The 25,539-nt window shown below is 33.7% G+C and overlaps 5 protein-coding genes across 6 annotated transcripts in view; 3 read left to right on the top strand and 2 right to left on the bottom strand.

Moving 5' to 3' along the window:
- LOC125833919 (uncharacterized) overlaps positions 1-25,539 on the top strand; it is a 234,306-nt gene that overhangs the window by 43,951 nt on the left and 164,816 nt on the right. The gene's annotated exons all lie outside the window — the stretch shown is intronic.
- LOC125833921 (probable protein phosphatase 2C 11) overlaps positions 1-25,539 on the top strand; it is a 179,669-nt gene that overhangs the window by 110,835 nt on the left and 43,295 nt on the right. The window lies entirely within an intron of this gene.
- LOC125833877 (F-box/LRR-repeat protein 15-like) lies at positions 21-9,379 on the top strand. Its single transcript, XM_049513030.1, is given in 10 exon segments — positions 21-164; positions 3,668-4,162; positions 4,542-5,036; positions 5,417-5,616; positions 5,618-5,909; positions 6,083-6,577; positions 6,981-7,475; positions 7,853-8,347; positions 8,585-9,092; positions 9,258-9,379. Coding segments are annotated over 10 exon segments (3,741 nt in total).
- Positions 13,098-13,808, bottom strand: LOC125833934 (uncharacterized). Its single transcript, XM_049513097.1, has 3 exons — positions 13,633-13,808; positions 13,433-13,533; positions 13,098-13,320 (listed from the first exon to the last, which is right to left on the bottom strand). The coding sequence occupies exons 1-3, from the start codon at positions 13,693-13,695 to the stop codon at positions 13,164-13,166; spliced, it is 321 nt and encodes a 106-aa protein (XP_049369054.1). The 5' UTR covers positions 13,696-13,808; the 3' UTR covers positions 13,098-13,163.
- LOC125833876 (uncharacterized) lies at positions 16,607-18,592 on the bottom strand. The gene is made up of 2 exons (XM_049513029.1): positions 18,324-18,592; positions 16,607-16,970 (listed from the first exon to the last, which is right to left on the bottom strand). Exons 1-2 carry the CDS (start codon positions 18,590-18,592, stop codon positions 16,607-16,609), a joined length of 633 nt encoding a protein of 210 aa, XP_049368986.1.

Genomic DNA, 25,539 nt, shown 5'->3' with positions numbered 1-25,539 from the left:
CATGTAGATTCTCTTGCCGGATGGTATATTCATCACAAAGCACCCAGCACATCAACGTCCTGCACCTTCCTCATCCCCCAATTCCATTATCTTCACCTAGGCTGGAGGATTCACAGAAACTGGATGAGATGCAAAAGCAGGAAGCAGAGCAACGTGCAAAATTTGTTTTTGAGCTAATGATTGGTTGGTTCTTTTACCATATTATAGTGCCACGTAGGACGAAAAGGGGTAGAAAATTATATATAAAATAAGTTCGGGGGGGGGGGTAATAGGACCTTAGTAAAGGTTAGGTGTGTCTCAGGGATTTTGGGCATAGGCTGAGGGTACTTATGCATTTTCCCTTTATTCTTTTGAAAAAGGGTAAAAAAAATGCCCTTAAATTACATGAAATGAAAAAAAAAATCTGTTGTTTATAGTTTGGTCCAAAAATGACTTTGCCATATATATATAAATCATAGTAAATTCATCATTAACTAATGAAAATGTAGGAAATAATTTTTTCTTCATAATCTCATTTTATCAATTTAAATAGAATAATTTCATGTACCCTTTTAACGGATATTATCTGCTATATATATATATATATATATATAATAGTAAATTCATCATTAATTTTTATTTAAATAATTATAATAAAATAAATATTTTCTATTTTTTTCCGAATTGTAGTAGGATAAACACTTGTTAATAAAGAAATATTATTAGGAAAAGAATGTTCAAAAAGAAAATAAATAATATATTTATTAGGAAAAATGACATTTTTGATCCTTTCGTATCTGCCAAAATAAAAATAAAAATAGGCATCTATGATAAATTTTACAAGCAGATACCCAAATCATTCATTGAATTAAGGAAAAATGAGCAAATATACTGCTCAACTTTGCGATTTAGAGCAGATATACATCTCGCTAATAAAGTGGTGCATATATACCCCCACTATCTAATACAAGGTGCATATTTACCCTCTTCGTTAACATATCTATATTTACTTAATTAAAATATCTATATAATACCAAATTTTTAATTTCAAAAAATATCATGTGGCTTTCAAAATATATCTCACTCTTTTTTATTTTAGAGAAAACTACATCAAATACCCATTAAAATGAAACTAACTACACGAATATACCCCATCTTAATCTAACTACAACAATACCCATTTAATAGTTAATAATTGGCATAATACATAAATATGTCCTTTAACTTTGCCTCATTTTATATTTATGTCCTTCAACTTTGAGTGTGCACAAGTAGACATTTAAACTTGTACAAAATTGAACAAATAGACACACACATCCTATGTGACATCCTACATGGCAATTTGTGTCCTACGTGGTGTCCTATGTGTATTATGCCACATAGGACTCATGTGTCTACTTGTTCAACTTTATACAAGTTTAAGTGTCTATTTGTGCACACCCAAAGTTGGAGGATATAAATGTAAAATGAGGCCAAGTTAAAGGGCATATTTATGTATTATGCCTATTACCCGCATACCTAATTGATAATTCTTAGCTATTACTTTATGATTTAACTTTATTTCCTTTTTGTCATTTCTTTATTTTTTCCATTCCCACCTCATGTCGAACTAATTTAATTACTTTATCTTTTAAGCTTTTATTTTATTAATCGTTTATATATATATATATATATATATATATATACTAGTTCTGAGAAGGTGTCTTGCACGTTTGACCTTTATTATTATATAAATTTTATATAGGCCTAACTTATGTATAGAAACATGTATAATATCAACCCAATTAACTTAAAATAAACAATAAAATATACATGTCATCATATGCATACAAAATGAAAAAAGGTTAAACAAAGCAATATATTAATCTGAATAAGAAAGAATAACCGATAAACTAAATTTTCATAAGAAAGTCTAGTGGACTAACATTTTATGTCCAATTTATAAACAAAGAAACTATGTATGCCGTGATAGAATTATTAGCAGCCCAAGAATAATGCATAATCAAGCATAATAATAAGTTAATAGATGGATAAGAGAGCCGACATATGAGAAATATCAATGGAACCCTTACCAGCCACATTGAAGATGAATTTAGAAGAAGAAGAAGAAGAGGAGGGTGAGAACATCAATGGATCTAGTCTCGCATGATTCACTGATCTGGCTATTTATAAAATTATGAAAGCTTACTGTTAGAAGTTGAAAAGAACTTTAAAACATCGAATTTGTATGGGAAAATGATAAGTCATTCTAGCGTATTGAAATAAGTGGCAGTACCAAGGAAATTAATCCATCCGTATGTATACTCAAATACATATTAATTATATTATTGTAAAACTTAATATGATATTCTTAATTAATGATAGAATATTTAATAAATTAGATATTTTATAACATTTTAATTTAATATAGGGGAAAAACAACAATTTAACTTTTTCCTAAATTTCTTTCCACTTTTAATAATATATATGATATCATTATTATTATTATTATTATTATTATTATTATTATTATTATTATTATTATTATTATCATCATCATCATCATCATCATCATCATCATCATCATCATCATCACCACCACCACCACCACCACCACCACCACCACCACCACCACCACCACCACCATCATCATCATCATCATCATTATTATGTTTTTAATGAAAGACTAACTTTTCAAATTCCTCAAGCATTTTATTATTTCATTAAAAAAAAAAAAAGTAGATTTCTAGCATCCCATAATATTTATATTTAATATATAAACTGACTTTTCAAATTCTTCAGGCATTTTACTATTTCATTAAAAAAGAAAGTAGATTTTTAGCATTCCATAATATTTATATTTAATATATAATAACTAATAATATATGATTTTCTTTAAAAAAAAAATTAGTATAGGGGTAAAATGGTATTTCAACTTTACACTTCGGAAATCAAGAGAACACTCCACTACAATCTTCTACCTTAATCTGCGATCTCCATGCTTAAGCATTTTCTGTAATTGATTAAATCATTTTCTTTTTTCTTCTGAGCTATGAAAGGCTAATTAGCTTATGTATTTGCCAATAATAATTTTACCTCATGCACATGATATTTATAAGCCAAAAGTTTGCCTAGAATTCTGTAGAAAGCTCAAAAGTTATGTTGGAGAATGGAGAGACCTTCTTAAAATGCGTTTTAAAACACCTTTTCATTTTTAGTGTTTAAAATAATATGATATAAATATTATTTAATTGCTTAGATATTTTATAACATTTTGAATTAAGATAGGGGTAAAATAGTATTTCAACTTTTACTTTTGTGGCCTCCCACTTTTAGTATATATATATATATATATATTTACTGATTTAGTATAAGTTAAGCGAAATTATCAGCATTAATGATACCAATATAGTATATGATACTGAATCAGTTAAGCAAAATTAGTTGAGGGGTATATAGTGTAATTATTTAGTGGGTATGAATGTAAAGGGATGTATATATTTGTAACTATTTTGCTTTTATGTGGTATTTGCTTAGTTTCCCTTTACCTCTAAACTTGGCCCATTATTTTTATATATTTCAAAAATTATCTCATATACGATATATATATATATATATATATATATCTTTTAAAAATATATAACTTAGTGTTTTCTTCCAATAGCTGCAAGTATATCTGCATCAAAGTTTGATACTTCAATGTTTGCAGGTTTCTTGTTTCAACTTGGAAAAGCTATATATCCATCTGGCTGACAACATAAATGCTCTATGCTCTCACCAACTTCCAACTGCCTACTTTAGCAAACTTCAAATATTGTATGTATCTCGTTGTGAAAAATTGAGAAACTTGATGTCTCCATCAGTGGCAAGAGGTCTTCTAAACCTCCAAAATTTGTGGATAGAAGGATGTCAATCAATGGAAGAAGTGATCAGTAAAGAGGAACAACAAGGAGAAGGAATCATGACCTTATTTCCCCTGTTGGAAGAGCTGAACCTTCTATCGCTGCCTAAGTTGGGGCATTTCTTTCTGACGGAGCATACTCTTCAATTTCCATTTCTCAGAAAAGTGGAGATAAGTAACTGCCTTGAAATGAAGACGTTTGTCCAACAGAGAATATCTATGACTACACCGAGTTTCGAAAGTGTGAACAATGATGATGAGGTGAAAGTAGTTGATCTCAATAAAGCAATGTTCAATTCTAAGGTTTGTCTTGTGCCACTAGCTTTATAACTAATTACTATATATATTTGTGTCGTACATTAATACACCCCTGGTCTACTGCTATCTTTCCATTTTAACTAGCAAATAATAATAGTAATAGTAATCTTTTCATATAGTTATTTCTGGTTGCCACCTGATATCTATGTTGACGAAGGTAACAAATATAGGCAAAGCTACAATATTGTAACTTAAGGGTTCACGTGAATCCAATAGTTTTTGCCTAAAGACTTTAAACTGTATTAGTAATATTAGAGATTCCTTGATTATGAACGTGATTGTTATTGGATATTAACCTGAGGTCATTAGAGATACCTATAAATTTCAAATTCTGAATTGCTTTATCATACTTCAACGTTTGCAGGTTTCTTGTCCCAACTTGAAAGAACTAATAATCTGGGAACTTGAAAGCATAAGTGCTCTATGCTCTCACCAACTTCCAACTGCCTACTTCAGCATACTTGAAACATTGCATGTATCGAATTGTGGAAACCTGAGAAACTTGATGTCTCCATCAGTGGCTCGGGGTGCACTAAATTTACGAAGAATAAAGATAGAAAATTGTGTGTCAATGGAAGTAGTGATCACAGAAGAGGAACAACAAGGAGAAGAAATCATGACCTTATTTCCCCTGTTGGAAATGTTGGAGCTCGAAGAACTGCCTAAGCTGAGGCATTTCTTTTTGACAAAGCGTGTTACTGAATTTCCATTTCTCAGAGAATTGAGAATTTGTGACTGCCCTGAAATGAAGACGTTTGTCCAACAAGGAATATCTGTGAGTACACTAAGTCTCAAAAGTGTGAACAATGTTGATGAGGTGAAAGTAGTTGATCTCAATAAAGCAATGTTCAATTCTAAGGTATGTCATGTATCGCTAGCTTTATAACTAATTACTATATATATTTGTCTCATACATTAATTCACCCTTGGTCTAGTGCTATCTTTCCATTTTAACTAGCAAATAATAATAGTAATAGTAATCTTTTCATATAGTTATTTCTGGTTGCCACCTAATACATATGTTGACGGAGGTAAGAAATATAGGCGAAACTACAATATTGTAACTCAAGGGTTCACGTGAATCCAATATCTTTTTCCTAGAGACTTTAATTTGTATTAGTAATATCTAGAGATTCCTTGATTGTGAACATGATTGTTATTGGATATTAACCTGAGATCATTAGAGATATCTATAAATATCAAATTCTGAATTGCTTTATAATACTTCAATGTTTGCAGATTTCTTGTCCCAACTTGAAAGAAATAATCATCAGGGAACTTGAAAGCATAAGTGCTCTATGCTCTCACCAACTTCCAACTGCATACTTCAGCAAACTTGAAACATTGCATGTATCGAATTGTGGAAACTTGAGAAACTTGATGTCTCCATCAGTGGCTCGGGGTGCACTGAATCTACGAAGAATAAAGATAGAAGATTGTGTCAATCGAAGAAGTGATCACAAAAGAGGAACAACATGGAGAAGAAATCATGACCTTATTTCCCCTGTTGGAAAAGTTGGAGCTTAAAGAACTGCCTAAGCTGATGCATTTCTTTTCGACGAAGGGTGTTACTGAATTTCCGTTTCTCAGAGAATTGAGAATTTGTGACTGCCCTGAAATGAAGACGTTTGTCCAACAGGGAATATCTGTGAGTACACCAAGTCTCGAAAGTGTGAACAATGATGATGAGGTGAAAGTAGTTGATCTCAATAATGCCATGTTCAATTCTAAGGTTTGTTCTTGTGCCTCTAGTTGTATAACTAATTATTATATATATGTCGCATTGTTTTGTTTAAGTAGAAAAGGTTAAAGATGAATAAATCCACAAGTATAGTAATTTAGAGCTCCAAGTGTATTTGCAACAAAATAATAAAGTTTACTACTTCATCCCTTCAACGTTTGCAGATTTCTTGTCCGAGCCTGGAATATCTATATATCGAGAAGGCTAACAGTATAAGTGCTCTATACTCTCATCAACATCCAACTGCCTACTTTAGCAAACTTGAAACATTGCATGTATCGGATTGTGGAAAATTGAGAAACTTGATGTCTCCATCAGTGGCCAGAAGTCTTCTGAATCTCCGAATACTAACAATATATAATTGTAAATCAATGGAAGAAATGATCACAAAAGAGGAAAACCAAGGAGAAGGAATCATGACCTTATTTCCCCTGTTGGAAGAACTGAACCTTCTATCGCTGCCTAAGTTGGGGCATTTCTTTCTGACAGAGCATGCTCTTCAATTTCCATTTCTTAGAAAAGTGGAGATAAGTAACTGTCCTGAAATGAAGACGTTTGTCCAACAGAAAATATCTATGAGTACACCGAGTCTCGAAAGTATGAACAATGATGATGAGGTGAAAGTAGTTGATCTCAATAAAACAATGTTCAATTCTAAGGTATGTCTTGTGTGGCTAGCTTTATAACTAATTACTATATATATATATATATATATATATATATATATTTGTCTCATACATTAATACACCCCTGGTCTGTTGCTATCTTTCTATTGTAAATAGCAAATAATAATAGTAATAGTAATATTTTCATATAGTTATTTCTGGTTGCCACCTGATATCTATGTTGAGGGAGGTAAGAAATATAGGCAAAACTACAATATTGTAACTCAAGGGTTCACGTGAATCCAATAGCTTTTGCCTAAAGACTTTAAACTGTATTAGTAATATTAGAGATTCCTTGATTATGAATGTGATTGTTATTGGATATTAACTTGAGGTCATTAGAGATATCTATAAATTTTAAATTCTGAATTGTTTTATCATACTTCAACGTTTGCAGGTTTCTTGTCCCAACTTGAAAGAGCTAATCATCAGGGAACTTGAAAGCATAAGTGCTCTATGCTCTCACCAACTTCCAACTGCCTTCTTCAGCAAACTTGAAACATTGCATGTATCAAATTGTGGAAACTTGAGAAACTTGATGTCTTCATTAGTGGTTCGGGATGCACTGAATCTACAAAGAATACAAATAGAAAATTGTGTGTCAATGGAAGAAGTGATCACAGAAGAGGAACAACAAGGAGAAGAAATTATGACCTTATTTCCCCTGTTGGAAATGTTGGAGCTCGAAGAACTGCCTAAGCTGAGGCATTTCTTTTTGACAAAGTGTGTTACTGAATTTCCATTTCTCAGAGAATTGAGAATTTGTGACTGCCCTGAAATGAAGACGTTTGTCCAACATGGAATATCTGTGAGTACACTGAGTCTCAAAAGTGTGAACAATGCTAATGAGGTGAAAGTAGTTGATCTCAATAAAGCAATGTTCAATTCTAAGGTATGTCTTGTGTCGCTAGCTTTATAACTAATTACTATATATATTTGTCTCTTACATTAATTCACCCTTGGTCTAGTGCTATCTTTCCATTTTAACTAGCAAATAATAATAGTAATAGTAATCTTTTCATATAGTTATTTCTGGTTGCCACCTGATATCTATGTTGACGGAGGTAAGAAATATAGGCGAAACTACAATATTGTAACTCAAGGGTTCACGTGAATCCAATAGCTTTTTCTTAGAGACTTTAATTTGTATTAGTAATATCTAGATTCCTTGATTGTGAACGCGATTGTTATTGGATATTAACCTGAGATCATTAGCGATATTTTTAATTTCAAATTCTGAATTGCTTTATCATACTTCAACGTTTGCAGGTTTCTTGTCCCAACTTGAAAGAGCTAATCATCTTGGAACTTGAAAGCATAAGTGCTCTATGCTCTCACCAACTTCCAACTGCCTACTTCAGCAAACTTGAAACATTGCATGTATCGAATTGTGAAAACTTGAGAAACTTGATGTCTCCATCAGTGGCTCGGGGTGCACTGAATCTACGTAGAATAGAGATAGAAGATTGTGCGTCAATGGAAGAAGTGATCACAGAAGAGGAACAACACGGAGAAGAAATCATGACCTTGTTTCCCCTGTTGGAAAAGTTGGAGCTTGACGAACTGCCTAAGCTGAGGCATTTCTTTTTGACAAAGCGTGTTACTGAATTTCCATTTCTCAGGGAAGTGAAAATTCGTGACTGCCCTGAAATGAAGACGTTTGTTCAACAGGAAATATTTGTGAGTACACCGAGTCTTGAACGTGTGAACAATGATGATGAGGTGAAAGTAGTTGATCTCAATAAATCCATGTTCAATTCTAAGGTTTGTCTTGTGTCTCTAGCTGTATAACTAATTATTATTATTATTATTATTATTATTATATATATATATATATAATTAAAATGAAGTTTGATGGCAGTTTCTTCAACTGTCGCATTTTTTTTATTTAAGTAGAAAAGGTAAAAGATGAAGAAATCCATAAGTATAGTAATTTAGAGCTCCAAGTGTATTTGCAACAAAATAATAAAATTTGCTACTTTATCCCTTCAACGTTTGCAGATTTCTTGTCCGAGCCTGGAATATCTATGTATCAAGGAGGCTAACAATATAAGTTCTCTATACTCTCATCAACATCCAACTGCCTACTTTAGCAAACTTGAAAAATTGGAACTATGGCATTGTGGAAAATTGAGAAACTTGATGTCTCCATCAGTGGCTAGAAGTCTTTTGAATCTCCGAATACTAGCTATATATGATTGTCAATCAATGGAAGAAGTGATCACAAAAGAGGAACAACAAGGAGAAGTAATCCTTACCTTATTTCCCCTGTTGGAAGATTTGGGTCTTGAACAACTACCTAAGCTGGGGCATTTCTTTCTGACGGAGCATGCTCTTAAATTTCCATTTCTCGTAAGAGTGTGGATTGATGACTGCCCGGAAATGAAGACGTTTGTCCAACAGGGAATATCTGTGAGTACACCGAGTCTCGAATGCTTGAATGATGATTATGAAGTGAAAGTAGATGATCTCAATAAATGGACACAACAGAGGTTCAATTCTAAGGTTTGTCTAGTGCCGCTAGTTGTATAACTAATTAACTATAGTGTTCTCTTTCCGTCTTAACTTAATAGTAATATTCAAATACTTATTTATGTTTTTCAATTGAAGCAACTTCCTTCTAGTACAATATTTTTAATTAGAAATCTGAAGCATCACTAATCTTTGCTCCCAGGAACAAAATCTAGTCAAGGCACTACCAATGGCGACGAATCTGAAGCTATTGTTGTCGACAAATTTGAAGCTGCCGATGACTACGAAAGGGTGAAACGTGATTTTGGGGGTGATGGTTGTTAGCACGATCGACATCTAAATAATTGTATATATTAATGTAATTATATAGTGCTATAAATTAGTATTATCATATAGATTTGTTGTCGAATCAGAGAAATAAATATTGTGATAGAATAGCTGATTTGGAGGGATAACAAAACAGATTTAGAGGGATTAAATAGCAGATTTGTAGAGATAGATTAGCTGAGTTAATATCTCAGATGGTCACTTAACTTTTAATAGTTCGCTTAGAAAGTCACTCAACTTTGAGTTGTTCACTTCGAAAGTCACTCCACTTTGTTTTATAACTCAAAAGTCACTCAACTATTAATATTTCACTTAAAAAGTCACGTAACTATTGATATTTTACATAAAAGTCACCCAACTAATTTACATTAATTTTTTCATTAAATTTTGTAAAATACAAAATAAAAATTTAACTATTTAAAAAAAATGGCATTGTGTTGCGTATTTTTTATTACTTCTTATCAATTCCAACTTCTTCTTCTTTTTTCGATCATTTTTTAACATATTTAATTCCAGTTATATAATTGCTAAAACGGAAAAAGTTCTTTTGGGTATTTCTTTTACTACAAGAGCAACATCAGATCTATGGAAAATGAATCTAAGAAGTTGGAGGATATCAGAATTGGGGTGCATCAAAGAGCGGAGGCTAATCAGAGAAACTTACAAGTCATGATTTCACTCAATGTTGAGGCTTGGTTTACTAGTGTTTCTACCACTACTGCTGATGTGGCAGCTGTAATGCGACGAGGTAGAATTGAGGTTGAAAGATATGATTGGTGTCCAAACTTGAAGTCACGTTACTCGCTAAGCAGGAGAGCTAAGAAAATTGCATTGGAGTTGATTGAATTTCGAAATGAAGGCAAAGATTATGCTGTTTTCTACTATCCTGCTGATGAAAATGAACCTATAACTATCAACAGTGCTGAGGAGTTTGATTCTAGAAAATTGCAAGAGGTTGAGGTCATGACAGCTTTGAGATGACAGGGTCACTATTATTGGGATATGTGGTCTGGGTGGTGTTGGTAAGACGACACTGGCTGAGAAAATCAGACAAAAGGTGAAACAAGAAAGGTTGTTCAATAATGTTGTTATAGTAATTGTCAGTCAACAACCAGACCCTAAAAGAATTTAGGATGAGATCGCAAGAGGGGTCGGGATTGCATTAGAAGGGGATGATTTGTGGAGTCGTGGAGATCAGCTGCGTACAAGGTTAATGGATCACAACAACTTGAGAAAATGATGAACAATGAGCTTAAACTTCAGCTCAAACTGATCAACAATGGTGATCGAAGTTATTATTACAGAAGCATTGAATTGTAACTTTCTAGAAACTGAATATTGTATTATGAAAAACTAAATGATCAGTACAGAAACTACATATATATACAATGGGAATATCTAAACTAACCGACTCAACCTCCTACATTTAACAACCTGCCAGCTGTACATTTTGCCACTAGTCTAACTAACTCTAACAATATTAACACTTGATAACTGCCACATGTTAATACTCCCCCTCAAGCTGAAGGGTGTAAAATATTAAACACTCCCAGCTTGTTCATCAAATACAAAAGTTGCACCTTACTTAATCCCTTGGTGAGTAAATCTGCTTGCTGATCTTCAGTTCTCACATATACTGTCTCAATAAGTCCTTTTATTTTGTCCCGAATGAAATGACAATCTATTTCAATGTGTTTTATACGCTCGTGAAATATTGGATTTGAGGGAATCTGCATAGCAATTTTACTATCACACTCTTAATAGTCACTGGCTGTGTCACTTTTACTCCTAACTCCTGGAATAATCCTAGCAACCATGTAATCTGCTTCTGCAGAGCTTCTTGATACTGTCTGCTGCTTCTTTGATTTCCAGGACACCAATGAGCTCCCAAACTTCACCAAATAGCCTGTCACAGATCTCCTAGTGTTTGGGCATGTTGCCCAGTCTGAGTCACACCAACATGTGAGCTCCTGACTAGGCAGTGAACTCGTGAGAATGCCCTGCCTAGGTGCAAGCTTTAAGTATCTCACTACTCTGATGGCAGCTTCCCAATGAGATTGTTTAGGCCCTTGCATAAACTGGCTCAATGTTTGCATAGTATAACTAATGTCTAGTCTTGTAATGGTCAGATATAACAACTTCCCTATCAATCTCTGATAAGCACTAACATCTGCCTGTAATGCATCACCTTGGCTTCCTGTTGCTTTATCAATTTCTGTAGTGGTTAACCTGACATTAGTCTCTATAGGTATAGCTGAAGGCTTTGCTCCACTCAGTCCCATATCTGAGATTAGTTCCAACACATATTTTCTTTCATTCAATAGTATTCCAGACTTAGACCTTAGTACCTCTATTCCCAGAAAGTACTTAAGTTCTCCTAAGTCTTTTACTTTTAATTGCCTGTGAAGTGCTTCTTTTGCATCCTTAATCATATCCTTGCAACTTCCTGTGATTAACAAATCATCTACATAGACTAAGATAACAACAATGTTTGCATCCTTCCTTTTTGTGAACAGAGAATAATCATGATTGCTTTGAATGAAACCATTGCCAACTAATGCTTCAGGTAGTTTAATGTTCCAGTGCCTTGATGCCTGTTTAAGTCCATATAGTGACTTATGTAATTTGCATACCTTGGTCTCCCCCTGACTTCTGAAACCCTCAGGCATTTCCTTATAAACTTCTTCACTTAAATCTCCTTGAAGAAATGCATTAAAGACATCCATCTGAATAAATCCCATCCTTGAGATGCTGCAATGGCAATGACTGATCTGACTGTGACCATCTTGGCCACATGGGAGAAAGTTTCATGATAGTCAAGACCCTTTCTTTGACTATATCCCTTTGCAACCAGTCGAGCTTTGAACCTTTCCACCTCTCCATTTGCCTGAAATTTGATCTTATAGACCCATTTAGATCCCACTGTGTTCTTCCCTTCAGGTAGATCTACAATCTGCCATATGTTGTTATTTTCAAGAGCTTGAATTTCCAACTTCATAGCCTCAACCTATGTAGTGTCTTTGGAAGCTTCCTTGAAACTTTTAGGCTCTACTAAGGATGAAAACTTGGCAAGATAACTTTGATACTTAGTACTGGTGTTGTCATATGATAGATAGGCAGATAATGGATATAAACTAGTGTTGCAGCTAGTCCTGGACTTAGATGTGCTAACATAATCTTTCACCCAAATGGGTTGTCTAGACACTCTTACTGAGGATCTTCTGAGGCTGATTATGGCTTGTCAAGATGAGGAAGTTTGTGGTGTTCAATGTTCTTGAAGGCACTTGTGTTATGCTACTATGAGATGTTTTGGCGGAAATAGAAAAAAAGTATGACAGGTTACCATACCCCAACAGAATACAAAAAGGTGTTTAGTCCAAGACTAATAATTATAAACATGAATGACAAATATATGACCAATGAAATCGATTTTTTTTTAATTATAAAGTGAAATATCAATTGTTTAGTGCCAATTCTTCATAAGAGGCTCATTGGCAAGGAAAAGTTTGTCTTAGAACCTTGATGACGACACTGAAGTGCACATAAAGCGAGGCAAAGCGCTCAACACATTTTGAGCCTTCCTTCAGGGCTTAAGCGCGCTTAAAGCGGGCCTTTAATAACACTGGATAAAACGCAAAGTATAACAATATTTAAAAGGAGTGAAAGATTAACATTTCAACATTATTTAGATATCATAGCAAATGTGTATAACATGATGTCACTATGATCTGGAAGAAAGTAATATTGATTGCTAAAGGAAGGGACTGTCACATGCCGTCTATTAAAGTATCACCTTCAAATATATGTCAAGTGATTTGCACCGTTCTCGAATGACAGAAACATCCAGACTTGAAGAGAGGAAATGCTTGGGAGGTAAATGAAGATTGTACTCCGGAAACTCCTTAAGACGCCAGTGTAGCTCCTCAAATTGTTGAAACCTGCAACCAGCAGCCTAAATTTTAATTTGATGCAAGAGATTCTTAAGATGACAATGTCTACAAAAGAGTGATCATCACACCGCCTAACAGTAGAAAGTTCAAATCACTCTACCTTCTTTTGATAGACCAATTATTATTGTTCATGTCTGTAACAGATATGGAATAAACAGCAAAAGTTTTGGAGCCACGTCTTACGATATTAGCACTCAGGACCTGCAACAGAGAAAAAGCTTATTCAGTAGACGTCCAAGATCATCCGAGTTAATCCTTAAGTCGGTAACATGGACAAAAGGATGACAATCAAATTCATACCTCACTTCTTAATTTCAAAAAAGAATCAGCAATTATAGAACCTGTTGTAGAATAAGGACCCATACTATGAATTTCCGAAAAGGTTCTTGACGAGACATATGATGATGCGTTAGTGTCACTAGAAATTCTACTGAATATTTCTGTCTCAGAGTCATCACTTAGACCATCCGGTTTCACATTTTCTTGGGAATTTAATATATCTTTACCATCCCCCTGTAAGAAGTTGGCTCTTTGTGTCTCTTGCCACAAGTGTTCTGTTTGGTTGCTTAATCTAGACCTTTTCCGTCCAGACAGTACTCTATTTAAGTGTTTAGAGCGGATATGCGTTTTACTAGCTTTTCCTTTTCTTCTCTTATGGCGTTCATTATTTTCAAGTGGATGATGAATGTGATTGACATTCCTTATATTTTTCCCATCCCACACTTGAGTTCCAGGAGAGTCAAAACCAGTCACACTGCTGGGTTCTTCATCTTCAGTAGTGTAAGAACTACTGCTCTCTGATTCAACCTCATCTGAGCTATGTTTGATAAGTGATAATGCTCCTAGATGTTTTGATGATCTCCTCACAAGTGCAGGGACCTGGTCCTCTGCAGAGTATGAATACTCGTCCAGCTGTCAAAGTGATGTACAGCTGTAAAAGTTGTCTGCGTCAGAAAGTTGGTGAAGCTGCAAAGTACTTCACCAATCAGAAGCAAGGAGGTTGCTTGTACGTTTGGTAATAACTTTTCATGTCTAAATATATCCAAGAAAAAAAAAACTAATTCATTCATTCAAAAGGAGAGAGCCAGCACGTATTCTCAAGAACTTATTAAGAGAAGTTTGCAAGGGACCTGGTCCCTGCAAGACTGCGATGTGAAAGGACGACAAGACATCTGTCAGAAAAGCTGCCACTTCTGATGTGGTAGGTGCACAGCTTTTCTAAACAGCAGGCTCTCAGCCAATGGGCGGTCCCAAGGAGTTTGTGTTCCTTTTAATATAGTCTCTTCCAACAAAACACAAACTCAAGACTTGGCAAAACAAAAACTCAGATTTTCTCTGAAAAATTCACAAGCTTTAAAAGAAGGCCATCTTCAAGGAAGAACAATACTCATGCTCAACAAAGGGACCTGATAAAGTGTTGAAGCGTCTTTGTTGAGTTTGAGTTTTGTTAGTTTTTGCAACTTGAAATTTCTCAAGAACACTTGCAAAGACTCACTTTCAAGAAGTATTCTCCGGCAAGCACAACTAGGAACTGATCAAGCTGCAAGCATCTGAGTGTGTCTTAGAAGCTAATACATACTTTTATTAAGCCCACGTGTCTGATAGTTCTAACCAGGTATGAGGCGTCCTACTTATCAAACTCAATTTCGGGCTAAAAACCACGGCTCATCAGACGGAGTCATAAAGACAAAGCCAATAAAAGTAGTACTAGATCTGACTGTACCTCAATCTCAGAACCAAGTCGAGAAGCCATACTAAAATTCTTCTATATTTAAATAAAGCTTGGATCCGTTCATGGTCTATATAAAAGAGAAGTTAGTTATCCGGCATAGATATAAATTTTTTAGCCGGACATAGTCACAGCTTCAAGATCGGAGATATAAAAGGATTTATAAATAAAAGTAGAGAATTAAATTACCTTGTATCAACAACTTTATTTACTTCCGGCGAACCTCCGGCAAACCGAGAGCTTTACAAACTAAGAGAAACAAACAACTTTTTAAAAAAATCTTTTGAAGAGAGAGTGTTTTTCAACGCCCCTCCTTCCAACTACAAAAAACCTTATTTATAGAAGAAAAAAGGATCTATCAACAGTGATCTACAGTGATTTACAGTGACCATGAGTCCCTTATCAATGGGTTCCACATGTACAGTAACAGTTTTTCTATTGTGGTTAAACAGTGTATCTACTGTTAATCAATAGTGGTCATCTTGTCTTTCTTTTTCAACTCCCTAAGTAAACCTTCTGCTTTACGCAACATATCTTCTGTCATGGGTTTTGCCGATTCACAAGGCTGGGCCTCTTGAGCATCATCTGCGATATCATCACTTGTTTCACTTCTCATTGAAGTGTCTGATTTTTCATACTGAGTGATATTGAGGAGTAGATTCCTCCTAATTTCATCCAAATACTCCTTTATCATTTCTTCTTTATTTCCATTTTGAATGGAAATTCTTCTGGCAATATGTTTGACGGAGTTGTCAACAATTATTCCTTTGTGAGGAATAGTACCATAATCTTGGATTCTTTGAGAAATAGAGTCCAATAATTCTTGTCCATATAATGATTTAGTCATGGGATCCTTCTTCATTAATTTATCCCAGAAATTATTATAATAAATCCGATATAAGCATGGAATTTGTTCTTCAGTAAAACCTACTTTCGAGGTCCATTTATGGATCCATGGAATCGAGAATTCTATGAAGAAATAAATTAGTTCAATTTGTTCTATATAACAAACATGATCTGAGTGGTATAAATCATTAAGGTCTGGTGAAACCTTTACCCAGTTTTGTATAACTTTAAAAAGGGATCAGGTAAAATCTTTACCGTCGGACCGTGGTATGACCACAAGTTCAAGAACCAGTTAGGAATTGGGTCAACAAATATCTTTGCACACACCTTGATAAGCCAAGTATGTTTATGTCTTTCATTGTTATAGTAAAGGACTTTGCTGAAAGCGTTAATATAATCCCAATAAGTGAAATTGGTAGGGATTTTATTGAGGCTGATCTGCCTTTCTTTCATCGAGGATATACCCCAATCTTCAATTGATATACCCCAATCTTCAATTGATATAATCTGCTTTATGATCATTTTGGAGAAGTTATAAACGTTCTCGCTGGTGTTATAACCTGAGAAGTGCTAAAATTCAACACTACCTGTATTTGTTAAAATGGTCTCGTAATACAAGCGGGTTTTGTATGACTCTCCTGGGAAGTATAATCCGTTAAGTAAATATCGCTGGAATATCTTCCAGGGTTCTTCTTTTCTCTATATCTCAGAGTTTTCAATAAGAAATATCATTTCTTTCTTTACTACCCTTTCGTAGGATTTAATATCATCAACCTCTTCTTTCGCCACCGATGCAAAAGTATCACTTTGCTTTTGAGATAAATATGCTCTCAGTTGGGCGTATAATGGATTATTTTCTGGAATATCATCCATATGTATCGAAGAAGTAACTTCTTTTGAAGAGCTTGTTAGTTTTACCAAGCTCATTTCTCCCCTTTGTATAATTGGAGAGCTGGATGAGGATCCGTATGACGATCCTGATGATTTTGAGGAGGATGATCTTCCCCTTCCTCGAGTATAGCTGCCCCTTCCTCTAGCCTTGGTTACCCAAGGAGGATCCATCCTGCAAACATAGCATTTAGTTTTAATCATCTAAAAGGTCATAGACTTCAGAACAATAAAATCTTTCATAAAGTTCTTGTTCAATCATGTAATTAGCGACGATATCCATCACCATTCCGTCTATAATTCTCCATAAAATACGTTCCTGTAAATCTCTATTAAGAGGAACTGCCTTCAAAATTGTAACCAAAGTAATATCAGTAAAGAAGTCAAGAAAACCCATTTTTTTAAGAAGAAAGATATTCTCCAGATAAGAAGTCTGGGAGGGAATTATCACTTCCCTTTTTATAATGAATTTTGAAATCAAAAGGGGCTAATTGTGCTTGCCACCTAGCAAAAATTAATTTTGATGCATCATGTTTAAAATCTTTATCAAACATATATTTGACTGATTGAGCATCTGTTTTTATCACAAATTTCTGATTGTAAAGATCATCCAGAAATTTTAAAACACATTTAACGATAGTTAATATTTCATGAGCTACCGTTGCATATTTTTTTCTGAGCATCGCTCCATTTTCCTAAATGAAACCGAATAAGGTATTCATTTTTATCATGCGGGTTAATTTGTTTTAATATTCCATCATAACCCATATTGGACACATCTGTCTCAACGATCTTTGGCCAAGCAGGATTAGCAAGGGTTAAACAAGGCAAAGATTTAACTCTTTCATTAATAGTCGTTACAAGATTAGTGAAACTATTAGTCCAAGGCTTCTTATGATCCTTTTTTAGCCTGTCGTATAACGGAGCTAAATCTCGAGACAAATTTTTGTAGTAGGGGGAAATGTAATTTAAACTTCTCAGAAACCGCTGCAATTGCGTCCTACCTGTAATAATATCAGGGAATTTTGATGCGAATTCAATAGATCGCTAAATAGGAGTCATCTTTCCTTGACAAATCAAATGACCCAAAAATCTAACTTCTGTTTGAAAAAGACTCATTTTAGGTTTAGATATGACCAAACCATTTTGAATAACTATTTTCTTAAAAATGTCTGGATGCTTAATATGCATTTCAAGAGTCTTTGAGTATACTAAAATATCATCAATATAAACTATGATGAAATCCAAATAAGGATTAAAAATATCATTCATAATCTTTTGAAATTCCGAGGGAGCATTTTTTAAACCAAAGGGCATTACATTCCATTCGTATTGTCCAAACAGGACATTAAATGCCGTTCTATAAGAATAGTCTTTAAATATTTGAATTTGCCAATATCCAGATTTTAAATCAAATTTTGAAAAGATATTAGCATCATATAGTCTTGATAATAAATCCCTTTTGTTTGGAATAGGATACCTAATCCATTTTAAAAATTTATTTAAAGGTTTATAATTTATAACTAACCTGGGAACGCCTCGTTCTTTTTCTGTTGCGTTATTAACATAAAAAGCAGTACACAACCATGGTGATTTGGAAGGCTTTATCAAACCTTTTTGTAATAAATTATCAATTTTCTTTTTGCAGAATTCAACCAATTCGGTATTCATCTGACAAGGACGTGATTTGGTAGGGATATTTTCCTCTGAGAAGTCATCTTCATATGGAAGAGTTACAATATGCTTTTTCCGATTCCAAAAGGCACTAGGATGATCAACACAAATATCAATTGCCATTTTTTTAGAAATGAGTTTAATTTTTTCCTGTACTTTAGCAGATTTTAAAGTATCGAATATATTCATACTAAATATCTCAAGTTGTAAATAATCAGCATGCTTTTGTTTCATTTCAATTAGAGCATTAATATCTCTAGAAATAGGCTCGGTGATAAAAGTATAACTAATATCTTGATTTTTATAAGTAGCAGAAAATCATTTAGCATTTATATTAGTAAAAGGATAAATTGCATTTATAAAAGGAGTTCCTAGAATAATAGGAGGGTGTAACTGATTTTTTACTAAGAAAAAGAAGTGAGGAATACAAACTTTATTCTGGCAAATCCGAGTATTAGATAATTTATACTTTATATCTAAAGCATGACCAGATGCAGATTTAACCATATGAGTTGTTTTTTCAAAATATTTAGTAGGTACTAGACCTTCTTGAATGCAACTCACATCAGCGACACTATTAATCATAGCAATGTTAGTTATAGAAAAACTATTATCAATTAATATAGTACATTTAACATACCATTTATGAGCTGTAACAATTTGCATCATTCCTAAAAACATATTTTGTTTCGGATCAATATTCAAAGTGTTGGCAAGAGTATTTTCTTCAGCAGTAGATTCATCAATCTTATTTTTTCCTTTGCTATTAGCAGACTCAATCTGAGTAAGACGATGATCACAAATAATATGATTTTGTTTAAGAAATTTAATTTCTTCCTTTAAATGTTCAATTTCTCCTTTTAAATCATCAAAAGAGGTATCACGAATAATCATGGTTTGTTTAGAAGAGAGTCTATTATGAACTTCAGACAATGAGTAAGGAGCAGAATAATTAAACTCATCTTTAACCTTTTTATCGTAAGGAATACTAGTTGAAGAGCTAGTTTTACTAGCAGCCAATTGAATGATCTTTTCACGAAGAGTATTATCTGTAACTTCTTTGAGAAGTTCTATCACATTGTCTGCAGTGATAGTGAACATATTCATGTCTTCGAACTGAGATTGTAGCTTGTAGAATTCATCATGTTCGCAATGACAACTATCACCATGACATTTGCAAGCATCATTCGAATCTTGTTGAACCTTACTAGATGACTCAGGTTGCTCATCCTCTGTTGCATAACTTGCTTCAGAATCATCATAATCTGATTCGGAACCAGAAGTATATAGAAAACTATAAATCTTCTCTTGAATATCATCATCAAGTTCTAGAGTCTTAAGCTTTTCTAGCTTACAATTTGGAGCTATATGCCCAAATTTTTCACATTTATAACACTTAATCTTATCAAGATTTCGCATTGACCTATTTCTAGTAAATCTATGAGATTTACGATGAGCCCTACGCTCATCTCTTTCTTCTCTAGTCCTTCTTCTAGATCTTCTTTTCTTATGATGAGATCTATGAGATTCTGATTTAGAAGTTTCTCGGTTTGTGCTTTTTGAAGCATCCGATAAACCGAATTGAGTACAAAAATCTCCTAATTGAGACTTTTCTCTAAGCTTATCCATTTTAAGCTGTCTTGAGAGTTTTAACTCATTGCACAAATTTATGCCTTCTTGCGTACAAGCCCCAATAAGCTTTCCATAAGTAAAATCACTATAGGGAATAATTCCTTAAGGATTTCTAAGAGTCTTTTTTACTCTTTCTACAAATAAAGAAGGTAAGCCATCAATAAATTTGGCTTTCCAGAATTCTAAACCATTTTCGGGTAGTTCCATGACCCGACTTAAATAAGTGTCTTTATACCATCTAAACTCACCTAAATGTCTACATCTAAGACCATTTAGTAGAGATCTAATGATTTCATATTGATTGGTAAATCTACCACTAAAATGTTCAAGAATAGTCAAAATAAGTGTATACACAGCGTCTTCTCTATTTTAAACAAGGGCAAAACCTAAATTATCAACTCCTTCATTTACTGCCTTAGCATTAATTACTGCTGCTCTCGCATCAGAGGGCATATAATTATCCCACCATCCTCTTAGTTGACCGGTAAATCCTGCAATAATCATCTTGCAAATGGTCTTGTCAGTGTTGCTAACACTTTTGCATATAGTAGCATACATAAGCATCCTATGAACCATAATCGTCAACTGCCTATCAGTTAACCCATCGAGATTCCATTCATAAATCTCACTTCCTCTATAAGAAGTGTTAGTTTGATTCCAATCTCTTTCCTCTATTAAAACATCTTAAGGAGTAGGCCTGGGATAGTAATATGTTTGCATGCTAGGTTTTCTAGCATAAGCAGTATTACCGCAATTCTTCTTTGGATACCCATGAAGTTTATTAACTTCCATTTCTATTTGAGTTTTGAAATCAAAAGGGGCTTCCATCTCATCTGCAAAATCTTCAGCGAGACTTATAGGTTTCGCACTTGCACCAAATTGAGAAAACTTTTTATCAAGAAGATTTTCAAGGTCGTGCAAAGGTCTAAGAATAAAATCCTGAATCTCAGGAGGCCTTTGAATATGATCATCAGACTGTTTTGACGAAGAAGCCTGTTTTGAAACTTGTTTCACAAATTTTAGCTTATTATCAATTTGAACAATCAGATTAGACAGGCTATCTAATTTTTTGTCTAGAGAACAAATATGTTCACCAATAACTTTAACATATAGACCCAAATAATTATTTTGAGAAATAAGGCGATTAATTTCATTTATACTTACAGCGGCGACATCATTATCAATAAATTTATGAAAAGCAGTAAAAGTAATACTAGTATTATTTGGTAAAATAAACGGAGCTTGAGGAGGATAAATGGATTGAATAATATTACCTGATTCATCTTTGTAGGATCGTTCAAGAACGTTGATGAATAAAGGCAAATGAGTGGTTATAAACCAAGGCACAAAGAACATAATATGATTATGTAATGCACAAGTTTCATAAAACTCTTGAGAAATATTATTGAAATCTTCTTTACTATAAGTGTCAAAAAACCAAGTTTTAAACCGGTTCCATTTTTCATTTAAAAATTCGTTTTGAATATATTTTCTTGCCAGCGAACCTGGACTAAAATCAATTTGATGTTCACTTATCATTAAGTATCATTAAGATTAAAATCCATCTCAGATACAGAAGGAATATCCTTATCAGAAATATCAGATGCTTTATCATTTATTTGAACAATGTTTAACCGAGGATCAATTTTAATTTTTTGTTTTTCTACAGATATAACTGTTGATAAAGTATGTAATGAAGCAGCGCGATTTCTAGCTGGACCATAACAAGGTTCTATCAGAGAAATATGTTGAATAGCCAGTCTTCTATCATAAGCAAAAGAATGTCTACTATAAGGAACACTTTTTTCATCAAACTGCATACAAATTTTAGTATCGCAACAGCAAATCCAACCAAAGTTGAAGTATTTTTCAAACTTTTATCCCTATATAGAATGAATGAAGTTGCAAGAAAGTGAGGGTACTGGATACCACACATAATTTAAGTATCTCGTTATAAATTATGTTTTGATATATGGAGATAGGTAATTAAATATTAGGTGTATTGTATTAGTTGAATACCATTAAAGTTATGCTAATTGGAGAAATTAAGACTTACCCTTAGGGTTAAACTATAGGAAAATTGATTATGGAATCGGGTGAATTTTTGGGTCTAGGCTAGACATATAGTAACATGGGTGTTTATAGACTCGTTAGCTTACAAATTATGCATAATTGATAGATTGGAAACGTTCGGAGGCGTTAAGGAAGGGGAAGGCATTGGAGAAGTAGCTTGCCAGACGTCAGTTCTTCGGTGGAGGTAGGTTATGGTTTATTCTATTTGATAGATAGATTCTTAATAGTGAATGATATGCATTGAATGATATTGTGAAGTTCTCTATGTACTTGATTGTGTGATTGTGTAGCTTGGTGGTCTGGTTTGTGATTGGTCTGAAATCCTGAGACCGTGGAATTTATAATCTTGAACTCTCTCTATCGAAGTGATGCCTTGAATAAAGAAGACTTGATGAAATATTGTTAATGAATTGAAAAGTGGTGATAATAAATGATAAATTAATGATATTATTGGATCGGAGTGTCACGTTCCGACACGGTATAATTGGATCGGAGTGTCACGTTCCGACACGGTATAATTGGATCGAAGTGTCACGTTCTGACACGGTAACATTAAAGGAAAAAGATATTGAATTAACTTAATGTACTCAATCTCAAAGAACTCAATTCCCAAATTAGTTTGGTTTGGAGGCATGAGTCCTCATATGTGATCTTGATATTGTTGAGTGATTACGTACTTACTTTAGTGTTATTGACACTGGTTCATGTGTTTGTTGCTTGCCACCTGCTAAGTGTCATAGTTGATTTTATACTATTATTCATTACATATTAGTTTCTATTTTGGGTTGGCCGATGATATCTACTCAGTACATGTTGCCCTGTACTGAGCCCTACTTGTATTTTTCTTTGTTTTCTTTTGTGGAGTGCAGCGAGTGTACCAGTGACTTCGACTCACCCTCAGCTCTAGCCAGTCTCCAGCACATCAGGTTCCAGGGTGAGCTATTCATTCCACCTCGTGTTGGATTCTCTTGGTCGTAACATGATGTCCTTAGTTTTCGGACATAAACTATTTTATTCATTTATGTTGGTGTCTTTAATACTCTTAGACTTAGTATTTGAAGATTAGATGTCCTTGATGTGATGCCTTTCAGATTTTGGGGATAATAAGTGTTAGACTTTAGAGGTTTATTTGATTGGTTACTTTAATAAGTTTTGAGCTTCCGCATTATTGTTGTTATTCGTAGTTGAATTATTGATATATGTTGGGTTTGGATTTCTTGGTTCGCCCACTTAGGAGGTTAAGTGTGGGTGCCACTCACGACTCATTTTGGATCGTGACAGTGAGAAACCAAATAAAACTCATTATATATATAATAAAATGTTTGAGGTAAGAAAATTCTATTCTTATTGTTGCCTTTTGAAGTTTCATATACTGTGTATTGGGATTGAAATAACATGAAAAATTCTAATACTGTATTTGTTTGAAAAGCCCTTCATCTACTTTTGGTAAATTAAAAATGTTCATTCCATCAGTCAACAAGTCACACATAAACTGATACAATAAATAACCTACTTGTCCCTAATATATTCCTGCCCATTCTTTTTTCGTCACAATTTCTATTTTTCTAAAAACTCCGTTTTTCAATTGGGTTGAATTCTTATTGTGCAAAAAAAATCAAATATTGCAACATCTACCATGGATAGATTTTTGATTAAATTATTTGTAGTGTATGAAAAAAATTAATATTTTTAACTAAAGTATGTCACATTTTATTTACTCTTTTTGATTTTTTAAAAATATTTCTACACTACTTCTATTTTAAATTATGCAGGTAATTTACGGACCATAAAGCAATAAACGGTTGTCCGATTAGTAGGTGAGTTATTCATGTACTAAAATTAGCCTAACTAGTACCATGTTTAGTAGCATTTCAGTTGTTATAAATAAAAGGGAAAAGTATTAAAAACACCCTGAACTTGGGTACAAATTATTATTTACGTTCCCAAACTATTGATAGCCTTAAAAGCACCCCTCTACTTGACTAACTAAACTTAGATACACCCCAACCTGCCACATGACATAGCAAGTGGTCTCAAACTCTTGTAGGAGCATAGGGCTCTTAATAGAAACCGAGAGAAGTGTTGAAAGCACCTAAACTTAGCGAGAATTTAGGGGTATATTTTTCACTCATATTGCTAGATCAGGGGTGTATTTCAATTAGTCATGTAAAGGGGTATTTTAAATGCTGTCAATAATTCAGGATGAAACGAATAATTAGCACCGAATTAAAAAATGTTTTCACTACTTCTTTCTAAATAAAACTCAGCAAAACAAGTACAGTATTCGATTGCCAGTTTAAACCAAAGGCATAATACATATATTGGACCTTAAACTTGGCTTCAAATTTTAACTTTGACCTCCAACTTTCATAGTGCACAAACAAGCACTTTAACTATCCAACCTTTTAATAAATAAACACGCAATTTTTGGAGCCAAGAGCGTGAAATGCAAACGCTGCCACGTGTATTAGTGAGCCACTCAATGGCTGCCAACTAATTAAACACTTTACACGTGCATTTTTGAACTAAAAAAAAATAAAATTAATTAAGGGTAGAGTTGTCATTTCAGCATTTTTTTTACTGTTGTAGGCCTCAAAAATCACTCCTAACTCGCGCAAAAAACGTGCACATCACGCGTTTTGCCAGGTAAGACACGCGTGTTTATTTATTAAAAGGTTGGATAGTTAAAGTGTCTGTTTGTGCACTATGAAAGTTGGAGGTCAAAGTTAAAATTTGAAGCCAAGTTTAAGGTCCAATATATGTATTATCCCTAAACCAAATATATGTATAAGTTATGAAGAAAACATATGTATAATTTATGCAAGGCAAAAGATGGAATAACCAAACATGGCAAAACTAATACCTGCATTAACTCTAAGTAGCAACCAAACAACCCCTTAAGTGCACACCCCTTCCGACTAACATCAATCCACAACACTTGAAAATTTAACAAGTTTAACTTGGCACATCTTGCAAGTATTTCTAAAAAAATGAATTTTTAGCGTGAAGCAACCTTACTACTGCACCTCAACCCATGTTGATCTAAAAGTTAGAAATTTAAAAGGCGCAAAGAATGGTCAAAATTGGACAGGATACAATTTAGAAGCAAAACCCTGCATCACCAAATTCAAAAAAAAAAGTATTTCTGTAGGAAAATGGAAAGATGTACAACCATTTTGCAGGTAATTTTTCTCAATGGGCAACTATTATTCAGCAAATACACATATATCACATGTACGGTATACATCTGCCAACTATTTTTTTCAATGGGCAGCTATTTATGTTATTTCTGTAGGAAACTGGAAAGATGGGAACTCATATTAAAGAACTAGTCATTTAGTTTTCTATTGTATTCATTAGCCAAT

Source organism: Solanum verrucosum, unplaced genomic scaffold (assembly GCF_900185275.1).
Source record: "Solanum verrucosum unplaced genomic scaffold, falcon-dt-bn FXZP01000108.1, whole genome shotgun sequence".
In the NCBI taxonomy this organism is placed as follows: Eukaryota; Viridiplantae; Streptophyta; class Magnoliopsida; order Solanales; family Solanaceae; genus Solanum; species Solanum verrucosum.
This window is presented reverse-complemented; position numbering and strand designations above follow the sequence as displayed.

Bases quoted from the DNA above. Each gene is read 5' to 3' on its own strand.
- LOC125833934 (XM_049513097.1), bottom strand. From the start codon at position 13,695: ATGGGTCCTTATTCTACAACAGGTTCTATAATTGCTGATTCTTTTTTG. The intron at 13,534-13,632 runs GTATGAATTTGA...TCTCTGTTGCAG, and splicing joins TTTTGAAATTAAGAAGTGAG to GTCCTGAGTGCTAATATCGT. The intron at 13,321-13,432 runs GTAGAGTGATTT...TGCTGGTTGCAG, and splicing joins AATTGGTCTATCAAAAGAAG to GTTTCAACAATTTGAGGAGC.
- LOC125833876 (XM_049513029.1), bottom strand. From the start codon at position 18,592: ATGGCAATTGATATTTGTGTTGATCATCCTAGTGCCTTTTGGAATCGG. The intron at 16,971-18,323 runs GTTAGTTATAAA...CTATGTTTGCAG, and splicing joins AAAGAACGAGGCGTTCCCAG to GATGGATCCTCCTTGGGTAA.